Consider the following 14460-nt stretch of genomic DNA (forward strand, 5'->3'; position numbering starts at 1 on the left):
CCAGAACTGACTTCAGGTGACTCACAGTGGATCAGGATCTCCTCCAGTGCCTGGCACGTCCTAAGAACTCAATAGGAAGTAGTTAGCTGAATGAATGCATTAAAATTAATTAACGAAGACCACAGTCTAGCTAAAGTCAATTGCCAGCAGAGAACAACCAGGGCCCCAAAACTAACATTGATTGAACATCTAAAATGAGCCAGACACTGTGCTAGGAACTTGGCTTATTATTTCCACTTGAAAGATGAGGAAATCGAAGAGCAGCAGTAATTGACTGCTCAAGAAGCATAACAGGGACTTCCCTGGTGGTGCAGTGGATAAGAATTCACCTGCCAATGCAGGGGACATGGGTTCGACCTCTGGTCCGTAAAGATTCCACATGCCATGGAGCATCTAAGCCCGTGTGCAGCCCCTACTGAGCCTGCACTCTTAAGCCCTCGAGCCACAACTACGGAGCCTGAGTGCTGCAATTACTGTGCTCCACAACAAGAGAAGCCACTGCAGTGAGAAGCCCGCAGACTGCAAGTAGAGTAGCCCCCGCTCACTGCAACTGGAAAAAGCCCGTGTGCAGCAACGAAGACCCAGTGCAGCCAAAACCCAACAAATAAATAAAGAAGAAGCAGAACTAACAAGCAGCATGTTTGGCTCCAGAGGCCACCTCCTTCCTCTTACACCAGGATGCTTGGGATATGCAGCTTCACTGACCACACCCTTACAGAGTTTCTGCTCTGAGCAGGGCTGTGTGCTGGACCCTGGGGGACCAGGGTGGGATACACTGACAAAGGGGAGACACACAGTCCTGTCCTCCAAGGTCCTGAAGGGGAGACACGCCGCCTCCCCACCTTTCCGGTCATAGGCAGAGCGAAGGGTGGGGAGGGGTGGGCATAGCTATCTATTTCTAAGCAACATGTTTAAGTAAGGTCTTCAGTCCTCATGGCCATAATTCTAGATTGAGTAGGCAGGGACTTCCCTAGTGGCATAGTGGGTAAGAATCCACCTGCCAACGCAGGGGACACAGGTTTGACTCCTGGTCTGGGAAGATTCCACATCCACAGAGCAACTATGGCCATGGCCATGCTCGCGCTCTAAGACTACAAATACCAAGCCTGTGAGCTGCACCTACTGAAACCCGCTGGTGCTCCCCAACATGAGAAGTCACTGCAATGAGAAGCTTGGGCACTGCAATGAAGAGCAGCCCCCACTTATCACAACCAGAGAGAGCCCATGAGCAGCAATGAAGATCCAGCGCAGCCCCCACCCGACCTGAAAATAATAATAATATAATAAATAGACTGGGTAGGCAGAGGGAGAAGAAAATGAGAGCTTGGCCAACGTGTCAGCGGATGAGGGGAGTCCCCTGAATAAAGGAAGCCACCCACTTCTGGAAGTGAGGAAAGAAAGAAAGTGGAAGTTTTAGTCGCTCAGTCTCATCCAATTCTTTGCAACCCCATGGACTGTAGCTCGCCAGGCTTCTCTGTCCATGGACTTCTCCAGGCAAGAATACTGGAGTGGGTTGCCATTTCAAAAGTGAAGTCGCTCAGTCGTGTCCGACTCTTTGCGACCTCATGGATTGTATGTAGCCCACCAGGGTCCTCCATCCATGGGATTCTCCAGGCAAGAACACTGGAGTAGGTTGCCATTTCCTTCTCCAGGGGATCTTCCCAACCCAGGGATTGAACCCGGGTCTCCCGCATTGTAGGTAGACACTTTACCATCTAAGCCACCAAAGGACTCATCAAATAAGTTATTTAAAGGCTTCAGAATAGGGAACCCCCTGGCGGTCCACTGGTTAGGACTTGAGCTTTCACTGCCAAGGGCACAGGTTTGATCCCTGGTCAGGGAACTAAGTTCTCACAAGCCCCTCAGCCAAACAACAACAAAGCCCTCCCTCCTCAACGTGCACGCCCCACCCCTCTCTGCTGCTGGGCACTCTGGCAGGTCCCCTGTGGGTGAATGTACCCCCACACAATTTGGAGGCGCACACCTCTGGTTGTACACCCGTGCCCCAGACCTAAGTGTGTTCACACACAGCCTGCCCTCCAGGTGCCAAGTGCCTCTCTTGCCTTGGATATTTGGAGTCAATGGGACCCTGAGGGTGGACCCATGGCACATGAATACACCCTGGGGGGCTGATTAGTCCTTGTTGGATCAGTGAGAGGGGGTCCAGCAGGGACTGCCCCTTCCTCTACCCCCCATCCTTTAGTCCACCCCTTTGCATTCAGCAGCTATCCCCTCCCCGCTCACATACCCTTGTTACTGTTCTTTGTTTTCCTCCCTGGCCAAATCCCCAAGGGCTTCTTTGGTCATTAACCTCCTGCTTTAATTAGCTTAGTGGGGAGAAAAGTGGAAGCAGGGAAAATTCAGGAGTGGGTGTCTAGGGGGAATCTCATTTTGGTGGGGACAGGAAGGCTTCAACCAGCTGGTGACAAAAATGCCCGGCACACAGTCAGACCTACAAAACTGTCTGCGATTTCTGATAGTGAAAAACAGTCCCCTGGTCCACGGAGCAGGAGGCGTCCCCCTCGGCTCCCAGGTCCCCCAACCTGGGTTCCCGGGGTAGGAGAGTGGACAATTCATCTCTCCAATTCTTCCTCTCTCACTCTTGCCTAGAGGCGGGAGCACTCAATTCCACAAAAAGGTTTGTTGCTAACTTTAAGTCCTTGGTCCAGAGGGCATCTCATCCCCAATTCTGGGGCCTTCCAGGGTTTCTCTGTCATGGCTTCCCTTCCCTGGATCTTCGCCCGGCAAAGCAAGAGACCCACAGTAAGCCAACTCCCATGCCCTCCTGAGATCCTCCACCCCGTCTCCCACCCTCCCCTTGGTGTGCAAATTTACTCTTTCCAAGAATCAATTTAGGGAACTGGGCTTCGCAGCTCAGCCCTCACGGCCTCACAGTGCCTGGTCTATGAGGTCATCTCCTCCGTCCTCCCATTCCCCCCGCCTCCAAGCAGGACGTTACCTCACAAACTAGCTCAGATTTTTGGTTTCCAAGGCACTCCAGAAAAGAACACCCACCCATTCTTATCAAACTCTTTTGGGAAGTTCTTCTTAAAAGTCTGTCCTCAAGCCCTCAGGTTGCGGCGCCATCCTTTCTCCTCCCGGGAAAGACCCAGGCATAAAAAGAGTGACAAAAGAAATGCCAAAGCTACGGGATAAGGGGAGAAGAAAAGATTGCATTACACCCCAACTTCCACAAACTCCCCTAAAAATACCCAGCTCTCCAATTCATGGCTTAAAAACTGATTTGTACTTTCACCAAATTTCCAGAGTCAAAGGAGCTGAATCAGTGGGTTTTCAGTGCGGGAGAGGTGGGTGAGGCAAAGTGGAATGATGGTGACGGCTAAAGAACAGAGCACCCCCGAGCTAAACGGACGGCCCGGGCCTGAGGAAGTCTGGGTCTCCATTCCACCCGGTGTCTTCTTTCCTCCTTCCGTCGCACCCAAAGCTCGTGGCTCTCACCCGAAGCTGTTAACTCCTATCATGCCTTTAAGACTTCCCTGGCCTCCCCTCTCTCGGTCCCCTACCTCTCTCCACCGCTTCATCCTCCTCACCTCATTTCCCCACGACCTCCCAGCTCCCCTCCACTGATGAGAAGGATGTTAACTAACTCACCTCCCAGTCGGTGCTTCTCTGATCTCCGAGACTGGGGGGAGGGAAGGGAGGAAGGGGGATGGCTTGCCGCTTGGGGAAGAGGGGACCCCGTCTTTTGCCAGGGGGTCCCACCCTCCAACCCGGCACCCCATCCCGGCCCCCCACCCCCACCCCCCAGCGCGCAGAGTCGTGTTCTCCACGCATCGCCGCTGCGGGCTTTGTCTGCTCTGCGGAGAACCTCTGCCCGCGGCCGGGAGCCGGGATCGACTCTGGGAGAACGGGAGGGGGGAGCGGAGAGCGGAGAGGGAGCGCGGCGGGGAGGGGGAAGAGGGGAGAGAAAGCGAGAGAAAGCCGCAGTGACCCAGCCGGGACAGCTCCCCGCCCTCTCCCCCCGCCTCATTACCATAAGAAAGAGGGACCTAAGACTGGCCGGGATCGCGAAGGAGCCCGTTTTGGGAGGGGGACACACTCCATTAGCCTGTTTTCCACCCGTTCCGTTTCTGTACACTGACTCCTTTCCTCTTTAAAAATGAGGGACCTCGATCGCCTTCCCGCCCCCAGCTTCGCCTCCCAGCAGCGGGTAAAGACCGAAGGCACATCCCTATCTTCCTCGGGTCAAGGAATTCGTCCCCGCGCCCCCGAGGGCGGGAAACTACAACTCCCGGCATGCCCCGGGCGCCCCCGGCGCGCCCCCCTCCCGTCAGTTCCATGCTGCTCCATCCAGTTCATTTAAAACAAAAGAGTTTGAGCGCTGGAAGGGGCTGGGCTCTATTGGGGGCCACTGAGCGCCGCTCCTGGACTGGGGCTCGGTGCGGGAGCCTAAGGGGGGCGTCTGGACGGTGGGGTCTGGAGACTCCCGGGACCGAGGCGGGAGGGGTGGGGGCAGAGATCCCGCAGCCCCCCGCCCCCCCCCGTCACCCCCGGAGAGGAGAGGAGATCTGCTTTCTCGGTTTTGCTTCTCTATCCCCCCACCCCCACCCCGGGGGCTGGGGCGAGGGGAGTCGGGTTACAGGGTGTTTGGGGAGGGGGGCTTAGAGGGAGGGTCTATCTTTCTATCTCGCTTTCTTCCCCCCTCCCCAGTTCTTTGTTCCCCCTCCCCACACACCCCCCTCCTCCCCTCTCCCCTCCCCTCCTCTCTCCCCTTTTCCCTTCCACCACCTCTCTCTCTCCCTCTCTCTCTCTCCCCCAGCTTTTGTTTCGCCATGCCTAGTCTAGTGGTATCTGGAATAATGGAAAGAAATGGGGGCTTTGGAGAACTAGGATGTTTCGGGGGAAGCGCTAAGGACCGAGGGCTGCTGGAAGACGAGCGCGCCCTTCAGCTGGCTCTCGATCAACTCTGCCTCCTGGGTTTGGGGGAGCCCCCCGCCCCCACGGCGGGCGAGGACGGGGGAGGTGGGGGGGGCGGCGCCCCCGCGCAGCCGGCCGCCCCCCCGCAGCCGGCCCCGCCGCCGCCGCCCGCGGCGCCCCCGGCCACCCCGACGGCGGCCCCCGCGGCGCAGACGCCCCAGCCCCCCACCGCCCCCAAAGGGGCCAGCGACGCCAAGCTCTGCGCTCTCTACAAAGAGGCCGAGCTGCGCCTGAAGGGCAGCAGCAACACCACCGAGTGTGTACCAGTGCCCACCTCCGAGCACGTGGCAGAGATCGTGGGCAGGCAAGGTAAGCGGGCGCCGGGACCACGGAGAGGGACTGGAGTTGGGGGGCACCCCATCCCTAGCCCGGAAAGTTCACTTCCTCCCTCCTTGCCCGCCTCTGGCTCAGTCCCTTCCCCACAAAGGGGGACCCGCCCCCTACCCTGATTTCGAAGTGCCTCAAAGTTCCCTGCTACCCCCTTAGTTGGAACTGTCCTCCAGATCCTTCCTTCCCTAGGGCTCTGCCCTTAGACAAAGAAATATCCTCTCTCCGAGAGAGGGAAAAGGGAGGGGGATCGGTTTTCCAATCCGGGGAGGCTGTCCGGAGGGGGTGTCCACTCGTAGCCGGAAAAACTGGCCGAATGTGCAAAAGAGTTACTCAGGAGCCCCAACTATGGCATCTGCTAGTGGTTTGGGGAGGGGGCACCCCTGGGACCCCCAGCCACCTGGAGTTACAGACTTTGGGGGAGACCTGGCCCGGGAAGGCAGACTGAGTATCTGTCTCTTTGTTGGGCTGAGTGTAGGAATGGAAGGGGGTGTGGCTCATGGGAGGGTCCCAGCCTGGGGGTGAGGTGGGGAAGGGGGGCTGCTGGGAGGAGGGAGTCCTGTGGTCACCCACACACCAAAGTTGGATGGTCTATGGCATTTTGGAAGGGGTGCCTCCAACGAAGTGCCACGTCCCGGTGTGGACCTCTTCTCCTCCCTCTCAGGCTTTTGTTCTGGGCTGGCCACGGCAAGGGGCCAGAGGCCTGGAGAGGGGTCTCTGGTAGTAAGAGAGTAGGACAGGGTGGGAAGGGGCGTGCTGAGGGGTGAGGAATCTTCACCTGGAGATTTGGTGGAGGGCATGGGTCTGGGTGTGTTGTTGGGGAGTGGGGGGGTGGGTACAGAATTAATCCAATGTAGAGTGTCTGATACCACACCCTCCTCTGCTCCAGCATCCCTGGGCGGGTGGGGGTGGGAATGTTGGTAAGGGTCCAGACTGAGCAGACGGGATCCTGGGGACCCTTCCCTCTCCCAGTTTCCCAAAGGGGAGTGTTGGGGGGGGGCGGGATTTGGAAATTGCAAGGGGGCTGGACTGGGGAGGTGTGGGGTGGGGGAGGAGCAGGGGAGGAGCTGTCCCACAGTGGGGAACAATAGAGGAGCTGCATTCCGGCTGGGAGTGAAGGAGGAGGCCGGCTGCTGGCTGGGGAAGAGGGGAGGCAAGTCAGGGGGGCCCCTATTCCACATCACACCTCGTCTACCCGAAGTGTGGGGGGTTGGGGGGATTTTGCTGGGAGATCCAGAATGGAGGAGGGGAAGATGCCACTCCCCGGCGTAGCCCTCATCCCCCTGGGGCACCCCATCTCTTGAGATTTCTGGTTTTAAAAGTTGGATTTCCTCTTGTTGTCAGAAACTAGGGACCCAGAGCCCTGGAATCGGGTGGGGACACTGTTATCTTTTCTTGGGTGCGGGGGTGGTCTTGGGAGGCCCCGGAATTTCATGGAGTCATTCTTTCCTCTTCTGCCTCCGCATCAGATGGGCCTGTCTCTCATAAAAGTAGGGGGATTTCTCCTATTCAGAGAAGACAAGCCTCCCCCTCACTCCTTAAGGAAATGGAAGTCCTTTCTCTTGTCTAACCTCCCTTCTCCTGCTGTAGTGTCAAGGCTGCTCTATTTGACCTCTAGGAAGGTGAAGCCAAGTGGGTCTTCCCTTCAAGAGATGCTTCTTCGGGGTTGGGAAACGTAGGACAAGATCCGCTACCAGTTCTGCATCTCTAGGCCTCTAGCTTTTCTCCTTACTTTTATACCTGGCCTGTTCTCCTCACCCCAATTCCAGTCCCCAAAGACACCTATAACAGCTCTCATGTAAGTTTAGGGGCCCAAAACTTAGAACCAGAACCCAGGTGCCTATCAGATGCCATGCAATTAGAAGTTGTAGGAGAAGGGTCTTCACTGTTCCTTCCCTCGCCCCCCGTGCCTCCCAAACAGAACAATCATTTACTGACATTAAAGCAGCAAGGATGTGGGCTTGACAACAGGTAGGACCTCTCAACTGCCAAGAGGTCTGAAGACAAAAAGGGAGGAGCAAATTCTCCTTCCTAAGGTCTCTTGAAGGTGAGGAGAGCTGCCCCCAACCCACTCTCTCCTCCCACATGCCAATCTGGTAGGTTTGGAGAAGAAGCCATCTGGAGTGGAGGAAGGAGAGGGAAAAAAAGATGAGCTCACCTCAGGCCTATGGTTGGAGGGTTAGGCAGAGTCAGAAAACTAGGACCACTGGCATTGGTTGGGGAGTGAGAAAGGGAACTGTGAATGTTTATATGGAGACGGGTATGAATGTCTAAATGTGAATGGGGGCAACAGTTGTGGGCAGGGGTGAATTGGAATGTGCTGCATGTGTCCTGGGAATGATGGGGATGGAAGAGTGGGCTGGATGAAAGGATGAAACACAGGGAATCCATGTGTATCAGGGAGAGGGGTATGTGAAAGTGTGCATTAGACTTGCACCACAAATAACGTTTAGATAAAGGTAAGCTGCATAGCGGCTCCTAGGTCCGTGTCTGTGTGTGCATGTACAAACACACACATGTAGCATGTGTGCTTTGAGAAAACATGTGAGTCTCTGAGGTTCTGTGTGAAGACAGGGGCAGGGATAGGGAATTGGAAAAGGAGGAGAGAGGTTTGTCCAGTCAGCCGTCAAGGTCCGCCACCTTTAGACTGCAGTCTGGCCATCCCAGCCTCCCTCACTTTTCTCTTTCCCTTTCTCCCTCTTTGTCTCTCTTTGTCTGGGCCATTCTCCTTTCTCTTCCTGCCTGTCTCCCCAGCCTCTCAGCTTTTACCCCCTCCTTCTTCAAAGCAGGAGTATGGGTCTAGAACACCTTCTCCCCAACCCTACTCAGCCCGAGGCCCATCTTGGCTCTCCTGCCCCAGGGGACAGGGTGGCAGGAGTGTCCATGAGGTCAGGCACTGTGTCCCTCACACATCATTATCCTCCTTTCCTTCCTAAAACGGATTCTCAGACCCTTCCTGACCTCTCACACTCCATGAGTTGCTGAAAACTTGCTGTGAATTTGGGACCAGCTGAGACACTAATGGGTGGAAGGCATGGGAGCAGATGTGGGTCAGTCGTCCCAGTGTAGACTGGAAGACACTTCTAATGCATGGAGATCAAGTGAGGAGTAGACTGTAGGCTTCTGAGGCAAGATCGGGGTCAGTGACAGACTGGAGATCGCAGTTGCAGGGCAGGGCAGGTGATTGAGCGATTTGGAAGTTTGTGAGTAGCCAGAAATCAGTAGAGAAATTGGGGGAAACAGCTAATGGTTGTCGAGGAGTTAGTGAGTAGGTTAGCAGCTTGTCTGGGAAGGTCAGTGATTATTTCAGAATTTCAAAGAGTGCATGAATTTGGAAGTCCTATATGGAATTCAAGGGAAAGTTGTGACATTTTGCAGTCTGTGGTTGATAGATACATTGGATAGATTTAAGATACAGTAAGTGAATTGTTCTGGTTAGAGTCGGGGGGGGGGGGGGGCGTTCCCTAAGGGTAGACAGAGGTTCCTGGTGGGCTGGGTATCAGAGTAGGAGCAGGAGCTTGTTGGCTCCAGCACAAACCTTCTTGCCTTGTGAGTTTATTTCTCTCTTCCCTTCCCTATCTCAGGCTGCAAGATTAAGGCTCTGAGGGCCAAGACCAACACCTACATCAAGACGCCCGTGCGAGGCGAGGAGCCAGTGTTCATGGTGACTGGGCGGAGGGAGGACGTGGCCACAGCCCGCCGGGAAATCATCTCAGCGGCCGAGCACTTCTCCATGATCCGCGCCTCACGCAACAAGTCGGGCGCCGCCTTTGGAGTGGCGCCTGCTCTGCCCGGCCAAGTGACAATTCGTGTGCGGGTGCCCTATCGCGTGGTGGGACTGGTGGTGGGCCCCAAGGGGGCAACCATCAAACGCATCCAGCAGCAGACCAACACGTACATTATCACGCCAAGCCGGGACCGCGACCCGGTGTTCGAGATCACCGGTGCCCCGGGGAACGTGGAGCGTGCGCGCGAGGAGATCGAAACGCACATCGCGGTCCGCACAGGCAAGATCCTCGAGTACAACAATGAAAACGACTTCCTGGCGGGGAGCCCCGACGCCGCGCTGGATAGCCGCTACTCTGAGGCCTGGCGGGTGCACCCTTCCGGCTGCAAGCCCCTTTCCACCTTCCGGCAGAACAGCTTGGGCTGCATCGGCGAGTGCGGAGTGGACTCTGGCTTTGAGGCCCCGCGCCTCGGCGAGCAGGGAGGGGACTTTGGCTACGGCGGGTACCTGTTCCCTGGCTATGGCGTGGGCAAGCAGGACGTGTACTACGGAGTGGCCGAGACTAGCCCCCCGCTCTGGGCGGGCCAGGAGAACGCCACGCCCACCTCGGTGCTCTTCTCTTCCGCCTCTTCCTCCTCCTCCTCTTCCGCCAAGGCCCGCGCTGGGCCCCCGGGAGCGCATCGCTCTCCTGCCGCCTCCGCGGGGCCCGAGCTGGCCGGACTCCCGAGACGCCCGCCGGGAGAGCCGCTCCAGGGCTTCTCTAAACTTGGGGGGGGCGGCCTGCGGAGCCCCGGCGGCGGGCGGGATTGCATGGTGTGCTTCGAGAGTGAGGTGACTGCCGCACTGGTGCCCTGCGGACACAACCTGTTCTGCATGGAGTGTGCAGTACGCATCTGTGAGAGGACGGACCCGGAGTGTCCCGTCTGCCACATCACAGCCACGCAAGCCATCCGAATATTTTCCTAAGCCCCTGGCCCCTGGCCTCCTGGGGCCGCTCCCCAGGGGCCCTTCCTGGAGCTGTTTTCCACTGGGGCCTTTTGCAAATCAGTGATTTGAGGGGCAAGGTGCTTAGATACTGCTGGGGAGGGGGGAGGGGAGGCGATGGTGGCTGGAGGGCGGGGCCGCTTTCAGAGCCTCTGGTCCCCCTGTCCTGGAAAGGTTGGGAGGGGGGCCAGGCCGGAAATTTTACTAGAGTTACAACTCTGATACCTCAACATACCCTTCAATCCGGAAGCAGCTAAGAGAAACTTTTGTTTTGCCAGAGGTGGCCGCTAAGGCATCCTGACTCCCTGCCCGCCCAACTCACACTACCCCTTCCTCTAGGGAGGGGACGGGGAACGGGAGAGGGAGAATTACCATCTGTATCTAGAGGTGCTCCAACAATCCCCAAGCCTCTGGTCCTGACCTCTGACCTCCAACCTCGACCCTTTAGACCCTCCACCACCTTGTATTCTGTTTGGGGATTTGTTCTGGGCTTCCAGCAGTCTGAGGGGGTTGGGACCCTTTCACGAGTCTGAATAGATTTTCTGAGGGGGAAGGGGAGGAAGTATGCCAATCAATAAAGGGCTCAGAACTCGCCGCTCCCCACAAAGCTGGGCTAGGGGAATCTGGAGAGGGGTGCTCCTCCGCTTTGCCTCCACTCTCTCCTCGCCATCCTCCTTCCCTTTGGGTTTTCCTCTCTCCTTTGCTCTCTCCTCCAGCTCTTCTCTCTGCTTCCCCTTGCCAGCTGTCACAACCAGCCCTCGTCTTGCTCTTCCTCTTTCTTCCCTTCTCGCCTCCTTCCTGCTCCACCCAGCCCAGCTTTGGGGACATTATCCCCCTGGGGAGAGGCAGAGGGAAAAAACATTTTGATGGTCCCCTCAGTTCCTCTTTGTCATTCGGAGGCCCACTTTTCTCCTCCTCCAAAGAAACACCTCAAATTCTTGATAGAATGTATCCCTGTTCTCAGTGAATATTTGAAGAGGGGACTAATACTGGGGTACATAAAGGGTCAAACCTCCACCTTTATCATCTTTGGGCATTACATTTAGGGAGCAGTTTGGGGGCTGGATTTTCTGGTGGTGGGAGGGGGTGAGCCAGGGTAGTGTGTCTGCTCTAGGGGAGCAGGAGAGGCAGGAAGAGAGGCTGCTGGAGGGAGGGAGGGTCCTCCTCCCTTGCAGTGCCCCATTCCCTGCGCCCCTCTCTGGACCTGACCTGAACCCTTGTTAACAAATTAATCATGAAGTCTCTTGTCTCACTCACTGAGGAGAGACCTTGTCTTCAGAGGGGTCACTCCAGAGCCAAGCAGGATTGGGGTGCAGCCGGGCCTGTTCTAAGAATCATGTATTATTATAGGCCTTGCACCCCCCTTTGCTGCCTCCCTACTGCTCACTTGGGGCAGTCACCAGCCTCCCACCCTCCTGGTTCCGCTGGCCGGGCTAGGAGGGGATGGGGGATGGGAGTCCCCCGGGGATCCTAGGAGATTCTTGTATATAGTAGGGTGGGACTGTCCTAAGTGATCTCTGAGCCTTGAGGCTCAGGAGTCCCATTCTTCCTGGATGGAGAGGGGGTGCAGGGATGGGGGCACAGAGGGGATTTCCTCCTCTCCTTCCTCCTGTTGTGAATTAACTCACCTCTCCTCAGCCTTCCCCTCCAGACCACCAGCCAGGGAGGGGAGCGGAAGGAGGTCACAGCCAGGAAAACTGGCCTGTGACAACTTCCCTCCTTCCCGCCAATGTGAGCCATCCTGAGATGTCTGTACATTAGAAACCAAACCAAATGGGCACCCCTCGGTCGCCGAGGGGGGGTGGGGGGTGGGAAGATGGGATGTCTGTCTGTCGATCCCCTCCCCCCTCCACCTACCCACAAAGGCGGAAGACTGTTACGCTAGGGGGCTCGGAAAATACAATCCCACTCTTACTGATTGAGCCAAACCTAGAAACCAACGCAAAACACAGTGAGAGACAAAATAGAGGAGAGAAAGAGAGCATGAGAGGGAGCGAGATAGGCAACCAACACAGGAGAGAAAACAAAAATAGAAAAAAAAAAGCAGTTCTTTATAATTTAATATTCTATTTTAATAAAGGCATTTATTACCGTATAAATGTAGCAAAGAACCTGGGCTAATATGAAAAAAAAAAGACTTTTTATTAGGTAATTTATTATATGAAAAGGATATTTTATTTTATGATAAAGTGATCCTTAAAAAAATAAAAAAACTTTAGAAGGTTTAGAATATATGTAGGGAGAGAAGAAGAAAAAAAATACATTTGTATTCAGAGTTAAATCTTAAAAAAGTGTTTTTAATATATGTTCTGGTTTACGTTCCTTTTTTCCCCCACATTTTTTTGGGGAGGAATGTCGTTTGCTTTTCCGGGGGAGCATCCTGGGATGGCTTGTGGAGACAGGGGCTAGGGGAACCTGGTCCCTCTGGGGCCCTGCAAGTAGATTGGATTTCACCCCCATGGCTCCCCCTCCCTCTCCCCCTCCCCTTTGGGGGAGCCGGCAGAGCCACACAAAGAAAGGGATTAAGGAGAAAGGAAGAAGCAGTAGGACTGAGGATCCTGGGGTGTCCCCCCACTCGCTTCCCCTGTCCAGTCCCAGGGGCAAGTAAGGTGGGGAAGTCCAGAACTGAGGCCTAGCAGGCCTATGGGAACCCTCAGAGAGGTGTGAGATTTAAGAGAGATAGTTTTTTGTTTGTTTTTTTTTTTAACCAAAAATGAGAGAGAAGAAAAACCGAGGGGTTTAAAAGAAAAGAATACTACAAAATAATAATAATTAATAATAATAATAATTCAAATTTATTTCATATAATCCTAGAGACAAAGAGAAAGAATTACTAGTTACTTAGTAGACGATATTCAGATAGCTTAAAGTTTAGTAGCATTGAGGGCCCCTGGGTCCAGTAGAATGTATAAAAGTCATAATGAAAAGGAAAATAGAGGAGGGAAGTGGCTGAGTCCACCCTGAGCCCCCCCCACCCCATCTTCAGATATCAGGGTGGAGCAGGTTGCTAGTTATGGTTGGGAGCTTCCTTCCAGTCTGCTGGGGTTGATTCTAAGAATCCTTGGATTTTTAAATTATAGGACAAATAGATGAGGGGCTCAGTTCCCAGGGTCTTTGAAAGCATGAACACTGATCATTTCAACCAGAGGAGGGCTGGGCTAGGGACAGCTGAGGTGGGAAAGCATGGTTGGCTCCCTGTCTCTGGGCAGCCCTTATTCCAAACATGTCCTCTTGGGGCTTTCTGAGAGGAGGAAGACTGCCCAGCTTTCACCCTCTAGGGACAACTTCTCCCAGGCTTAACTGAGGAAGTCCTTCCTGAAGTATAACTGCAATCCACTCTACCTCTGATTAATTCAAGAGCCTGGTAGGTCATTCCACCAACAGACACACACACACACTTCTTACTTTCTCAGAGCTTCAAGGGGACTGGAGGGTATCTGTCCCCCATTCTTATTCCTACCCAATATTCACTTAGCTTCTGACCTCCATGGCAGCAGGTAGAAGAATGATCTCAATAATCAGTCTCCTTTAAAGCTGCACTGTGCTTTACAAATTTGCAGAAGTGCTCTATTATCTCTTAGATACCAGGGACTTGCCATCCACTGGGGTGGAATGGAGACACTGTCCTTGAAGGCCTGGGAGAACTGGCCCCTAAGGGTACAAAGTCAGGGGGTGCAGCAGGGACTTTGGGTGACCCCTACCCTAACCATCTGTTTTAGTTCACCGCCATCTGTAAGAGTTCAGATAGAGGTCATCTGCTGTACCCTGACCCTCCCCACAGAAGGCTGGGGAGCTTGGCTTTTGCTTGTGAGAAATCAACTCGTTTTTTAAGCACTTGCCTTCTACCAACCCCAGCTTGTAATCAGGTTGGTCCCCCCACCCTCGCGCCTGTCCAAGGGGGTGTAGAGGCCTCTTGACTCTTGGCAAGAAGTTCCATGACCCTAATGACTCTGTCATGCCCCTCCCTGGCCCTAGACCCCAAACATATCTCCTCCCCAATTTACTCTTCTCACCCCACCCAGGGACAGACTTTTCCCCTGCTCTTTTTGTCCTAGGAACCCCGCTAGTTTGGGAAGGTAGCGTCTGGGTTGGGGAGGGCTTCCTCTTCCCTGCTCGAGGGTGCGGGTGGGGTAGGGTGGGTGGGGGGAGACAGCCCTGGGGCAGGGGGAATGGTCTCTCCACTGTAGAAGTAGAGTAGGATTGTGGTCAGACTTAATTTGAGGCATCTAGTGAAGACACGTTACAAGTCCACCAGGAAAACCATTTCAAAAGCAAAATAAAGGCGGGAAACAAAACGGACCCATGAATAATCAAGTCAAAGTGATGTTGCACAAAATGCAGAGAAACCAAGAAGGGGGAGGGTTAATGTATTAAATGTGCTATTAAGAACTTAATTTTATTAAAAGTATTATTACTTAAGGCTCAGGCTGCTTTCTTGACACGTTGGTTGGAACCACCTGAGGGTGAGTGGGGTTTTCTCTAAT

General features: G+C 54.7%; 1 protein-coding gene across 1 annotated transcript; it reads left to right on the forward strand.

Moving 5' to 3' along the window:
* The first annotated feature begins 4315 nt into the window (after positions 1 to 4315).
* MEX3A (mex-3 RNA binding family member A) lies at positions 4316 to 14395 on the forward strand. The gene is made up of 2 exons (XM_043878487.1): positions 4316 to 5247; positions 8850 to 14395. Exons 1-2 carry the CDS (start codon positions 4794 to 4796, stop codon positions 9956 to 9958), a joined length of 1563 nt encoding a protein of 520 aa, XP_043734422.1. The 5' UTR covers positions 4316 to 4793; the 3' UTR covers positions 9959 to 14395.
* The last annotated feature ends 65 nt before the right edge of the window (positions 14396 to 14460 follow it).

The sequence above is a fragment of the Cervus elaphus genome, chromosome 20 (assembly GCF_910594005.1).
Source record: "Cervus elaphus chromosome 20, mCerEla1.1, whole genome shotgun sequence".
NCBI lineage: Eukaryota > Metazoa > Chordata > Mammalia > Artiodactyla > Cervidae > Cervus > Cervus elaphus.

What these genes read in the sequence shown, in the direction of transcription:
- MEX3A (XM_043878487.1), top strand. Translation starts at nt 4,794, where the DNA reads ATGCCTAGTCTAGTGGTATCTGGAATAATGGAAAGAAATGGGGGCTTT. An exon ending in AGAGATCGTGGGCAGGCAAG is followed by an intron (nt 5,248 to 8,849) that starts GTAAGCGGGCGC and finishes TCCCTATCTCAG; the next exon opens with GCTGCAAGATTAAGGCTCTG.